The 12,910-nt window shown below is 54.3% G+C and overlaps 3 protein-coding genes across 3 annotated transcripts; 1 reads left to right on the top strand and 2 right to left on the bottom strand.

The window, feature by feature from the left end:
* Nucleotides 1-2,199: 2,199 nt before the first annotated feature.
* On the top strand, nucleotides 2,200-2,503 carry VTJ04DRAFT_5973 (uncharacterized protein; the record flags this gene model as incomplete). The annotated part of the gene is made up of 2 exons (XM_069364144.1): nucleotides 2,200-2,331; nucleotides 2,393-2,503. The coding sequence occupies 2 exons, from the start codon at nucleotides 2,200-2,202 to the stop codon at nucleotides 2,501-2,503; spliced, it is 243 nt and encodes an 80-aa protein (XP_069218000.1).
* Nucleotides 2,504-2,756: 253 nt separating this feature from the next.
* Nucleotides 2,757-4,051, bottom strand: VTJ04DRAFT_5972 (uncharacterized protein; the record flags this gene model as incomplete). Its single annotated transcript, XM_069364143.1, has 2 exons — nucleotides 2,757-2,896; nucleotides 2,947-4,051. The coding sequence occupies 2 exons, from the start codon at nucleotides 4,049-4,051 to the stop codon at nucleotides 2,757-2,759; spliced, it is 1,245 nt and encodes a 414-aa protein (XP_069217999.1).
* A 7,250-nt stretch (nucleotides 4,052-11,301) lies between these two features.
* Nucleotides 11,302-11,489, bottom strand: VTJ04DRAFT_5971 (uncharacterized protein; the record flags this gene model as incomplete). The annotated part of the gene is made up of 2 exons (XM_069364142.1): nucleotides 11,302-11,366; nucleotides 11,435-11,489. The coding sequence occupies 2 exons, from the start codon at nucleotides 11,487-11,489 to the stop codon at nucleotides 11,302-11,304; spliced, it is 120 nt and encodes a 39-aa protein (XP_069217998.1).
* Nucleotides 11,490-12,910: the final 1,421 nt, after the last annotated feature.

Raw genomic sequence — 12,910 nt, 5'->3', positions numbered from 1 at the left:
GAGGGTAAAATGTCACCCACGAAACCTACTTTAGGCTTGCTGCTTCCTGCCCTCATAGGCAGCGGTGTTTCAGGTTATGCAAGCTTGCATGGGCCAAGATTACCAGGATGTGTTTGTTTGTCGTGTCGACCTCCCTGGTTTTTGTTTTTCCCGAAGACATGGAATGCATGTCAGAATGAATCCCAACAACAAATCAATCTTCCAATTCATTTTGAGCGCGTTTCTTCAGCTTCTCTATTCCGGTCCGTCAAGAAAGATACGCCATGTAGATGACGTGCTTCAAAACAATCGCGACGTCTTCCCGGCGTCAACCACACTCGCCCGGTAGCCCCGCTGAGTTTCCGGGGGCGCCTTTCCTTGCCGGGCAGGTCCGTCTTGGCATGACGACGCCGGCGCCGTGGCCGGGGGAAATTGTCCCGGGCGCCAAGACCCGCTGCCCCGGCGGCCGGGCGCCGGGTTGATGCAACGTTGCCGACCGCTCACAGCGGCTCGATGACGTCATGGCACATGACATAACCCCCCTACTAAGTAACTGCACGTCAACAATGATCGACGGTCGAACCTTGGGGGAGAAGTGAGGCGTTAGCCGCATCCCTTTGTATGTGCGTGTGTGCCATATCGTTTTAAAATACTACATTATCCTGGCCAAGGTAGGAAAGACAACAAATTGTGCAATTGTGACGTCAAAGGTGGGTGGGTATCAACATGAGCTAGGTATCTTGCTGATTTCCAGAACTGGTGTTGCAGGACTTTCATTGGGAAAAGCGGTGGAGTGAGTAAACCCCGGGTCCCGAGAGTATGTACATCAAAGTACCTGAGATGCCCCCTTGGAGATGTGCCGCCTCGCTGGAACCAGACGTTCAGTGGGTGTTCCTGGCTGTAAGGGGGGTACGTAAAAGCGTCAGTCCGCCCCATCGGGAAGGCCCTCTTCAATTCAACCGTGCCAATCACAGAGTGAATAGATTCAAGACGGCAATGCCAAGGTTGCCTTGAGGGCATCGTGACAATGGCGAAATTTTCCGGCTCCAGTTCGCCAAAGTTGGTTGGTTCTGTGACAACCAGCCGAGCTACAAGAACCTTGACGTTACAGCCAGAAACCTTTCCTTGATAGGCAATGATCAGAGACTTTCTCCTCATTCTGCAACCCGTGAGAGGCTTATAAACGGAAGTGTCTACATTAGTTGAAACAGAGAATGGGCCGTTGTTGATAGCTTCACATTCCTAGTATTTGCCCGGATTAATGCGAGGTTGTGGGGTTGAGGCTATGTCAAGGGTCATATGAAGTCCTATGCTGGATTCTCTGTCGGTTGGCTTCAGGCTGTGCGCGAGAGCGTGTACATCTTAGGAAGTTGAGCAACCAGTTGTTGCACATTCCAGCAGCATCTCCTGCTTTATCTCCAGCCTCTTCGCCTTGCCCCGGTCCCCCACGCGGAGGAAAGTTTGAGAGACACCAACCAAACACCTTCAAAAGAGCATATGTGATGACCAGCCGCGACGTGGGCGGCGTTGGAAGGTGACCCTTAAACCTCTAAATGCCTGGTAAAACGAGGCAAAAGTCAACAGAACAATAACACAATCAAGCCTCGGACATCAGGGATCATGCTTGATGAGTGGCCTATGCCCGGTTGTGTTCATCCAACATCTGCTGGGAACAGGGAACCGAAAGTACCGGATACGCTAGATATGATGTCAAGTGCACGGGCAACGGGCAACTCCTGGAAATGAGCCCATCATGGAAGGAGCAGTCTGCGTGAACGTGACCCTAGAGCTGCACAATGACGCGCTGATGGGCCTTGATGCATGTGTCAGGACAGGTATAGTACAACTTGAAGATAGTGACTTCTTGTTCTGATGGAGCTCTTCTTCTCTCCAGACCATGAGAAAGCAGGCGGATGTAGGGCTTGAAGTTCTTGCTGTTGGAGGCCAGTGACCCAGAGAGCATGCGCACGGTTCTGTATGATACCTGGCCCTCAAACCGGTTGGAAGCGGAAGACATCCATGGCACGTTGCACCTTGTACTCGTAAGCCTCTGTTGAGCCATGGAAGGTGGCAAGATTCAAATCTTTTGAGGGATCAGACCAATCGGTTCAAGAACGAAAGGTTACTAGTAGGGACCACTTCAGTTGTATGATATCATGTATTATTTGTTAAACTACAATAAGTATTACGACAATTCGCTGCCTTTTGCCCACCCTGGCTATGGGGGATAAATGCTGTGCTCTGGACAAGTACAGTCCGCAGCCAAGGCGCAATTCTCAATGCTATGTAGAAGCATCGGTAACAAAGTATATCCTCCCGAATCCATATGTGGCCGATCTGTACAAGTTACATGTACGTCCCTGACATATCCGTACCTTGTCCCAAACTCTATACAGTGTCCCGCACCCCCAAGCCGCGAAGCGGCGGCAAAAAGAAGAGTAACCCACCCCAAACATCCAAATACCGAACCCGGACCCCAGAACGCCAACCCCTAAGTCGCCCATCTTCCAATCCGCCAGGATAACGACAGAAATATGTATTAAATCCGATATGAAGCGAATGTGAAGGAGAGTGAATGAAAAGTATCTCCAACCTGGGAGTGCCTGGGTGTGTGAGAGCGATCGACTAAATATTAGGAAAATGGCGGATGCGGTGTCTATGTTGGAACGATGACCAAACAAAAGAAATCGAGAACAGAGGAAAAGTTGGGTATCGTGCGAGAGAGACTGATTTGGTGCCGGTGTGGCAGAGCAGCGGATCTGGTGCGTAGGCGTCCCTTATGGAGACTCGTGTTCATCGGAGCCTGTCTCAGATGGACTTTCACGTCCGCCTCCCCTGCTGTGTACCTTCTTGTGCCGGCGGAGGTTGGAGACGACAGAGAATCGACGGCCGCAACCTTCGACGTCACAGCCAAATGCTAGACAGACGTTAGTGTTATACGATACAGGCACTAGAGGGATAACTTACGTTTTTCACCTGTGTGGCTGTACATGTGCGTTTGCAATGAGCTCGGGCGAGTGAAGCGCTTGTCGCAGACTTTGCATTTGTGCTTCTTTTGCGTATTGCACGAGACTCGAGAGCTGAAGGACCCCATCATGGACTGGGGTGCTGGGGGTTGAGTCATGAGGTGCGGTTGCGGTTGCGCCCTGGGGAGTGCCCGGTTCCCGGATAGAGGCTCGATGTCAGAAGCTGCCGAGTAGTCACTGACAGAGCCGTCAACTGAACCGCCAACGGAACCGCCATAATAGCCGCTGAATCCCGTGGACGAAATGCTCGAGGTTGACGAGTGCGTCGATGGGAAACCGTACGAGTCGATGGAGCCGCGACTCCGGTGGCGAATGTCATAGATGTTTCGCGGCGTCTCTTGGCTCATGGCAAGCATGCCGTGACTTGCCTCAAGTGCTTCCCTAAATCCTGCCCTCCGGTCATCGGGTTGGAGGGAAGTGCGGCCAGGATCTGACAGGGAGAACTCAGGACCACCTGAGCCTACCGAGTGCTGAGAATAGCGCCTTGAGGCCTCATCGTGGGCGATTGTGAAAGCATCCCTCAGAGGAGCCTGCGAGTAGGTGATCTGGGCGTACGAAGAGGATGACGCCGTGGGATATGATGTTGCCACGGGTGAGCCAGCGGTGGTGTATGGGGCCGTATCGTAGGCAGCCGACGATACTGGCTGGGGCAACCGGTTAAGCGTGAAAGGATCCGATGGCATCGAAAGCAGGTCGTGTTGTCGGTAAACTCCAGAAGGAGCAGCAGTGACGGGAAGAGATGTGTAGTTCGGCATCGCAGGACTGCTGGCGGCACTGGAATGGGCCGCGTGCGGAGAGTGCTGAGGAGGCGGTGGTGCTTGCCTTGGAATGGCGGCAAGGTTCAGGTGCGGAAGGCCAGCGGCGTCCTGGGTCGTGGTAGCAAACATGTTACGGGTCTGGTTCGCGGGCTGGGAGGTGGTCGCCGTCGACGGCCCGGGAGCCCACGGATCTGAGAAGTGAGGTTGGCTCGAGAAAGCAGACATTTGGTGATGATAATCAGCGGAACCGAAGCGACGCCGACTTTGAGTGTCGATGGTGATGCTCATGATGTTGGAGTTGGTTGAGGTGGTGTCTCTCCTTCGGGCCAGTGTTGGCAGTGAGATCAACAAGACAAAGAATGCTGATCAAGGAGAATCGAGATGGATGGATCAGCGTTCCCTTATGTGTCTTTTCAAGAGTGCGACAAGTTCGAGCGGAACGATGTATACGTGGGCCTAGAGCAGAGTGCTCTCGGGTGTTGTCTCAACTCTCTTACCCTCTTTGGCCACGAGGTGCGGTCTTGGGGGTCTGTGAGAGAGGGGACGGGGAGTGGGGAGGTGAGTTTCAGAGCAACACTCTGGAGAGCATCCGGCAGAGAGATCGGCGCTTGAAATAAACGCTTTCACTCTCTGGGTACTGCCAGGGCGAGGCTTGCCGGGGTGAGACAAGCTAAGTTGGGGGTGGGTTCGTCCGGTGCGGAACGGAAGAGAGCAGGGCTTGGGAGGGCGAGCGGGAAAGGCGTGAGTGATCAGCAAGCCGATGGGATGTGGGGACAGGCTCTTGAGATCCGGTGATGCTGGCCAGGGCGGTGCCAAACCGGGGGTCTGGGGCGCGGGACGGTGCAGTATGGTGCCCAAGTGGGAGAAATGCAGGGCAGGGCTTCAAAAGTCGAGGCCGAAACGGGACCTATCCAAGGGCGATCCGGTGGAATTGACGGTCAAATTCGGCGGGTTGGTGTAAGTGCAGGCGAGAGACGTGGGTTGTTTTTTTGCAGTCAAGAGAAGTGCGCCGTCGCGAGGGCGATCAATACCTGACTTATGCCTTGGAACGTTTGTCACTACGCTTAAGTCGTCGAGAGTACGGCGTACAGGCAATAAGCAGAAGTCAAGATGCAAGAAGACAACCCAGGAATGCCTTGAGCTGGTCGTGGCGGTTTTCTTTAACGAACTGAGCGCACGTCCTCCGCTGGGTGTCCTCGCAGGGGAGTACAGCGATGAAGTCAGAGGCCGGTGATATCAGTGGCCAGGACCAGAAACAAGAGCCGAGGACCAGGCAAGGTGGAAACAAGTCAGGGCCGTCGAGAAGGGAGCGTTGAGTGGATGAACCCAGAAGCCCCAGATGAGGGCCCCATTCCCCATTCCCGCCACAAACAGGGGAGAGGGGGGCAGATGTTCCTTGCTGCGTCGACGGCCGACCACGTAGGGCGGGGCCGCGGGATATTACCCTCCCCAGGCCGTCCTGGTGTGTAATTTGGTCCAGCAAGAGTTTCCTGGGAGCCCACTGTGCGTATACCGGGTCCATATGGGAGAGTTGAGGTTCGGTTGGGACACAGGCCGAGCTCTTTGGAGTTTGTTTGGACCCCAAGACTTCGGTGTTTCTCATCCCCTAGGCACGGCGAGTCCCAGATGCATGGGAGAAGATTTGAAACTTCGTAACTCGAGGTGACTTCGGCTTTCGAGGCCGACGTCCTGCGCGTGTGTGAATCTCGACGCTGGGTCGATGCGCCACGCACATCTTGGGCCTCTCTTGGGCACAGTCACTCGGTCGAACTCGGCGCCCCAGCGGGAGAGAAACCGGGGGGAAAACAAGGGGATCTGGCAGCTCTCAGGCATATGCCAGATGACCGCGGCTGAAAGACAGAAGCACTACTGTGTATGCTTATGGGTACAAACGGTACCTAGTGACAGAAACAGCCATGGCTAGGTTGTTGGTTAAAACAAGAGATGCAGAGACGGGACTCAACTTGGCATTGATGGAGAGGAGAGGATGAAAAACCGGGAGAAGCTGTCATCTCGTCTCATTGCATCCATTGCGTTGACTGGCACTTGCAGAAATTGTCTCAACTGACGCAGTCTGTCTTGTCATATTGTCTCCTTCCTCGCGGACAAGCACACCTCAGTTACTACCAGGTAGCAAATACAGCAAGCACACCTGAGATTTTCGTCATCGACGGGGCAGGCAAGCACAGTGACGGGGAAAGAGCTGGGGGGAGATCGGATTCTCGCAAGAATCGCATTCTGGAGCTGGCACCCCCCGCCCAATTTGGTAGGCGCCAAGGCCTTGGGCGGATGTGCTTGCCGACCCAGCCTAACCACAAGGGGGGAAGCCGCTGCAGGGAGGTGCAGCCAACTTGCAAGGGGACGGAGGCAATCGAGGCAATCGCGATCCTGTGGCTTGCTGTGACTCCGAGTTCCTCCCGAAGCTGCTTCTCCTTCTTGTGTTGACATTCACAGCGCACCACAGCCAGGTCCGGTCTGCTCCAACACGCAAGCTTGTTTGTCTACGATCCATGTACGGAGTGCTCTATCCAACTCATCCCATCGATCAACATGGGAGGCAATGACGCACTGCGGCCCGGCCCTCGATTTTCGGTGGACTTCAGCACTCGACCTCAAGCTGGGATCAAGCTGAGTGGAGCTCTTTCTTCGCTGCAATGACCTGCCCACTTCAGGGTCCTTGGTTGCTTGTGAAGTAGAGACAGTTTGCCAATGACGCAAACCACCGGATTACGTTTTCGACGCCCATAGACAACCAAACCTGTGTAACTACTTGAGCATTTTCCGGGAACAATAGGTACAATGTCGTGAAACAACAGCTCCCGTCACCCATTTCACAGCTTGCACTCGGCGCGATTTGCTCTCGTCGCCGCCAAGCCCACCCACCTCAACGACCTCAACGGCCTCCTCACCGCTAACACTGGGCATGAGTTAGCGTGTGGTTCACTAATGCAAAGCCATCTCCTCTCACCTCACAATGATTGGCAAGGCATTCCGCGATTTCCGAGAACCCCTCACGACAACCGCAGGAATCTCACAGAGGGTTGAGCTCAATGACCCACCCCCCTGCCACCTGCGTACAAAGCGCGAGAAGCCGCGAGAGCCGTTTGCCCTACAGAGTTAGTTTCCACGAAGCCGATACTACCCACATACATACGCCGCGGCAGTGGTCGAGATCAAGCACCTAGTACGGAGTGCGTTGTGTGTAGTTATGCGTAGAGGTTCCTGGAGCGTGGTCCTCGAATGGCCGTTGTAAGTTCAGACGCAGCCGCCCGACCTTGGATAATTATCGACGTCGGAAATCTCGATGCTTGAACTCCGGCGTCCGTTGCATCCGCTCAATTGTTCTGTCAGCCGCTGTTGCTGGAGGCCACCGTCTGACGGCAGGGTGCAGCAAAGAAGAAAACATGATGTGGATATGGTCCACTGATCCACTTTCAATACTACCTTGATTGCTTCCCAGCACCTCAGCACCTCCAAAAGGGGGGCCAACCTCAACACACACACAATCAAGCAACAGTCAAGACACCCACAAACCGCGGCTGCAGCACCGATTGGGAGACGCGACATGCGCTCTCTCGGACCTCGTTGGCTGCGTCAGGTAGCTCAGCTGCGCCTGTCATCACCGCGCTTCTCCCAGTCCAGTCACCGACGGCAGCACAAGGCGTCACGCGCGTTAAACCCAAGCCCCGAGCCCCATTGCCGGCCTACACTACACAGTACGGAGGAAAACTGCACCCAAAGCTCATCCACAGAATTGAGCTGCGTGGTGGTGGGGTTGCAACTGGAATGCAGCTAGGTGTTAGTGCACGCCAAACCGTCCGGGTGGGAAATTCCGTCTCTGGGTGGTCCGCCAGCGGGATCGACGCGCCCATACCACAACGGGCCGCACGAAACAGAGTGGCTGGCCGGGGTACCCTGGCAGGTCGGCGATGTCAAATGAGAGCTGTCCCGGCATTGGCTGGTTGGTTCCCGCGACGGGGAACGTCCACTTCACCTCGAGCCCGGGGTGTGTGTGAGTCTGCGAGCAAAAGCCGTGATCTAAAAAAGTGACATCTCGATGAGCAGCAGCACGCCATCACCACCACCAATGCTTGCTCACCACCACCCCGCGCTGGGTGCTGCCGAGTTTCTTCCGGCCTGCTCTCCCGGCAGGTAACCAGCAGCATCTCACCCTAAGGTCACTTCTTGCATGGCCTACGATGCTAACAGCTCAGCAGAGATCGGACCCCACGCAAAAAAGGCACAAGTCGATGTGGGCCTGGCTGCAATATGATTGTCAGGCACCCGCTGGAGAGATCATCAGGCACCGTGGATCGTGGATCCGGGCCAGGGGATGGGGTTGGGAGTTGAGTGGGCCTCTTGACATTGCATCAATCTTGTGGTGGCTGTCTTATTTTTTTCGAACTTTTTGTTACTCGCGGTTGTGCGTTCAGTTGTTGGTCTCTTGCCGGCAGTTGCACAAGCGCAAAATGCCCGGATTTTCGAGATTGACAACCTGACCCTGCTCCCCCCGTCCCCCCAGATCTCGGAATTGCAAATCCCAATCCTCCCCCCTGCAAGCCTGGTTTTACGTTTTTGGGAACGGGGAAATTGGACAGGATCACAGGTGGAGCAGACGCCCACAGCTCTCACTGCTCACCACGAGGATCGGCTTGCAAGGGTGTGTTACAGATTTCACAAGGGAACACAAGGCGATCGAGGATCACTGAAAGAACCCGGGGAGACCGATCATGGCAAAAATCAAGCCAAGGCCTGTTGCTTCTTTGGGCAATACAGTATGTGGCTTGTTGGGCTAATCTGATGGAACCGTGGGCTTGATGAAGTGAATGTTGATTCGACTGAGGCTTCACAGTCCTTATAGCTACTCGTTATCAGATTATCGTTCGTCAAGTTGCAATGAACCCCTGGGATAAGGACTCTGTAAGTATGCCGTTTACTCAGACAAACAAACAAACAAACGTTTTCACTGCTCTCTCATATCATCGACATTCTTTTCCACAGGTTGATAACTACGAGGCACTCCATGGGATGACGCTTAATCAACTCTGAACAAGGTCAGCCCAGGTCCAGACCAGAAATAACTAGGCGAACGGTCATCTAGGGTTCTTTTGAGCTAGCCACTTCAGCACCGCTGGTTGACCCAACATGAACTAACATTAACACAGCACACAAAAAAACAAGACAGCATGCGGCTGGATCCGTTCAGAGTGTGAAGCCAAGTGATGAGGCGAGAGCAATGACCTCCGCGGACCGCTCGCTGTCGTGGTTAGCGTTGGGTTTAGCGTGCCCTCACACAGTTCACAGTTGCCACAAGTTCTTCTGTCTAGCGCGGAGCGCAGTGGAGGAGCCGTTTGTTTTTTCTGAGGCGCTAACAATCGCACCCCGCAGACGCCATAACAACGCCAAAAGATTGGTGGTTAAGCGCGAAAACCAGCGGAGGATGGCGGCAATGTGCGGGGGGCTCTTGGGTGCTACAGTCTACGGAGTAGGCACGTATGTATGTACATACATACGTAGGATGATTACAACACTGTCGATGGCCTCTAACTTTGTTGATCCTCACACTTACATATGTACATAGAACACGTACGGAGGTCTTGCTTATACAGATCCATACCCCACCCTCAAATCCGACAAAGGCTATGTGCGGAGCGACGAAAGCGCTAGCTCGCCAAACCGACTTTCAGATTACGACCGGTGGTAGCGGGCGGAAACAGGTCGGCGATGAATATCGGGAAGCAACACTCCCGCGAAATGTTCGCTAGCAGCAGCGCCGTGGAACCGTATACACAGAAATTTCGGGGATGATGAACAAAAGAACAACGAGGTAACGTCGGCGATCACTACCACGGCATCGAGGAGAACACCAACGGAAGCCGCGGAGAAGGTCACAATGACCCATCCGTGTCCCACAAGGCGTGGAGATCTTCAGGGACAGCTGCCACTGGAGCTGTACTATCCCAGCATTAGCAAAAGTGCTCATCTTCAACAAGCGCATCCAGCCGCGGTGGATTTCGGTACTTGGAAAAAGCGAGTCTCGACCTCGATCTATGTTTGTACTAGCCTAGATATCCCAATTGCCCAAGGTCTGGAAGCCCGGCTTTCGCCCTATCTCGCAGGACCGAGAAGTTCTTTAAGGTAGCTTCACGCACTACGGAGTTTGGATGGGATAGCCACCATGTAGAGCTGAACGGCAGAGAACAAGTGCAAGCATGGGGTTCCCCGAGAGGCGGACAATGGGGGATTTGTCTTCGACAAGACATTTTGCCCATGGTCAAGTCTTCCAGGTTTGCAGTCCAGCTTGGCTATTACGGTGTACGGAATAGTATGGTGCTGTCCATCAAGGTTCTCATCCCAAGTTCCAGCCCCAGACGCCGTGGCTTGAATCGCCATTCCATTTTGCGGTCCGGGACAGAAACCACAGCCAAATACATCTACATCTTGCATATCCTCTCCTGTAACCACATTTTAGAGACACCTCACATCATCTTAGCCCTACCGCTGCCATGCTTGGCCTTTCTCCTTGGCCATCTTGTAAGTCCATGCTGGACCGCGGGGAATTTCTCGATTGGGAATAATGCACCCTTCCTCTTTCGTCCAAGCCAAGAAGCGGCAGATGCATCCCCCCTAGCAATCGGGATCTACAGATCGCGGGGGGCTTGTTTATCGTGCAGGAAGCAGAGCGGGAGGCAGATTCCTGTTGGCTGGTGTCGTTTTTGGCCGGTTTTGTTTCGTTTCGCGGTTGGCTGTTTCGTTGTTTCGTTACCAGCCCTAGGAGGTCAGCAGGTACCTGAGCTGAGGCTGTTCTGGCTGCTGTTTGCTGCCAAAAGCTTAAGTTAGCCACCCCCAACAACGACACCGCGGACATCGGGGTGCAGTTTGCTTCTTGCGATTTTGCATTAGTATCCAAACGGTTATGGGATCGTAGATTTAGTCTGCTTCAGGTTCGCAGGGTATTTTCCTTCTTGTTGTTTTTTTGTCTGCTTTTTCCCATCTCGTCTTCTGCGACCTGCGACGATCCCCCCACCAGCCATCCGTGATCCTCAGGGGGACGTGAGGCTGTTGTGGCTTTCTTTGCCAACCGGAAGATCAGCTCTTAGCTGCATACCCGGCGCCAGTGCACCTGTCAGACCTTCACAACACGAACAAACACAACGCCGCAACCGCACCCGGCACTGAGACAGGAGAAAAAGGTGACCGTTTGACGAGACAAGCCGGGCCGAGTCGGGGACCAGACCAGGGTGGTGGCTTTTTTGATCACTTGCCAACACGAACTCTTCCGCCGACAGAGCTTCCCGGCCTCCCGCTCCTAGATGGAACCCCCTTTTTTACTGCTTGGGAGCGGGAAGGCGTTCGGGCGCCGCCAAGAGGAAGCACAACAGTATGTGATGCAGAGTCACACTGCGGTACTCCGTATCACTAGAGTTAGCCCGCGATGCTATGTCAACCTTCTTCGATATCGGCGACTACGGAACTGGCACTCGATACCTGTCTCGCTGCTTTCGGGATATTCCCTCGGGGATCGATTCAGCACCCATCTAAGGAGAGTATGACAAAGAGAGATACGGGCTGTTCTTCAGTCCGTGGTACTGAATATTTACCCCTGCCAACAGCCACCGAGTATGTATCCATTGTGTTCTCAAGTCTTGGTCAACATCCGGCGTTTCATACTTTGTGGGGGCGGGTCTGCGGCACTGCAGTTGAATGCCGTGCGCGCCAGTGTCATGTTGGCGATCCGCTAGCACATCTCGAGGGATGTCAAGCTCCCCTTACTCGTATGCGCAAGATCGGGAATAGGCTCGGCCCAACTCACGGCAGTTCCCATGCTGGGGTACCTGAAGCATGTCAGATCTTCATAGCTTGTGGGTTGACATGCCGTGCTAAGTCGGGTGCTGCTATCAAACTTTGCCGAACAAGGTTGGACATCCAACCTCTCTTTGACGACATCACATCATTGTGACAACTTCTTCGTATGATGATTATGAGCAGACATCCGATACGATCCAGCACCCCTTGCTATCCACCTGTCGTCGTCTCAGCTTCGCAGGATAATGATGAGCAGACACCGACCGCTTGGCACCACCGACAAATTACCGAAGCTGTCAAACTCCCCAGAGCCGCAAGAATTGATCGCAGCGTCGATCAGCCTGACGGGATGTCCCGTGTATCCGGGTCCGTGTATCCTGGCAGAGAGCCCAGGGTGATGTCTTGTGAGAGAATATGCAACCTCCACAAGCACAAGCATGAATGATATTCCCGTGGTTTGCTGGGGTGGCAACCGTAGCACAAGTCAAGAATGTGACCACTTGTTGTCATGACGAATTTCAATGATCTCTTTTGATGTCTCTGTCTAGCCTGCGTGTCTAAAGCCGACATCCTACTCCTATGCAGACGACAGTGGTGATGACGCGGCAGTTGAAAAAGTCGGGGTTGACAGCGTAACTCCACCAAACCAACCGCAACCGACGTTCTCTTCAGCCAAGCCAGGCGGAACGGTCTCAATTAGTTACGTCCCGGTGTCTACCTTGGGCTTAGTTAGGCACATCAACTGCCTCTCCCATCAGCCAGCCCCGGCCGCTTGCTGACAGTTTGTGCCTTATCCGTTAGTGATCGACGCCCAAGAGATCCAACGAGATGGGCTGTACGCCCAAAGCTACACTCTACCGGGAAGGTCGAGAAAACGGAAAAGTCGAGAAGAATGAGAGAAGGGAGGCTGTGGAGGTCCAGCCCCAACCCCATTCTTCCGTCTCATGTCCTGTCCTTAGAGCAGCTGGGTGTCAACCTAACAGGCGAGGAGCAACGTTGGTCAGGAGATTATGCGGACCAACAGATCCGCTGGCCAAACCGCCGCCCAACAACCGTAATCGGCGTCCTCTTCCCTCTCCCCTTACTCCTATATTCCCTCACACCCCATGCTCACCGCAGGAGACAGCCAGCCACGGACGGATTCTGACGCCGAAGCACGCCCGTTACCGGCCGACTCTTGGCCCCCTCCTCTCCCACCAGCCCTGTGAGTCCACGCCCTACATTGTCCATTTGGCCGCCTCTGGTTCGCCCTACCGCGCTTGATGCTCTGAGACATGCCGGGCGCCACACATCTCACTGGCCAATTTGCCCCCCCTCCTTTCTACCTTTTTCGCGCCCTGT

The sequence above is a fragment of the Mycothermus thermophilus genome, assembly GCF_041956435.1.
Source record: "Mycothermus thermophilus strain CBS 625.91 unplaced genomic scaffold VTJ04scaffold_4, whole genome shotgun sequence".
NCBI classification, from domain to species: Eukaryota; Fungi; Ascomycota; class Sordariomycetes; order Sordariales; family Chaetomiaceae; genus Mycothermus; species Mycothermus thermophilus.
Note: the sequence above shows the minus strand (reverse complement) of the source record. Positions and strands in the feature narration are given on the sequence as shown.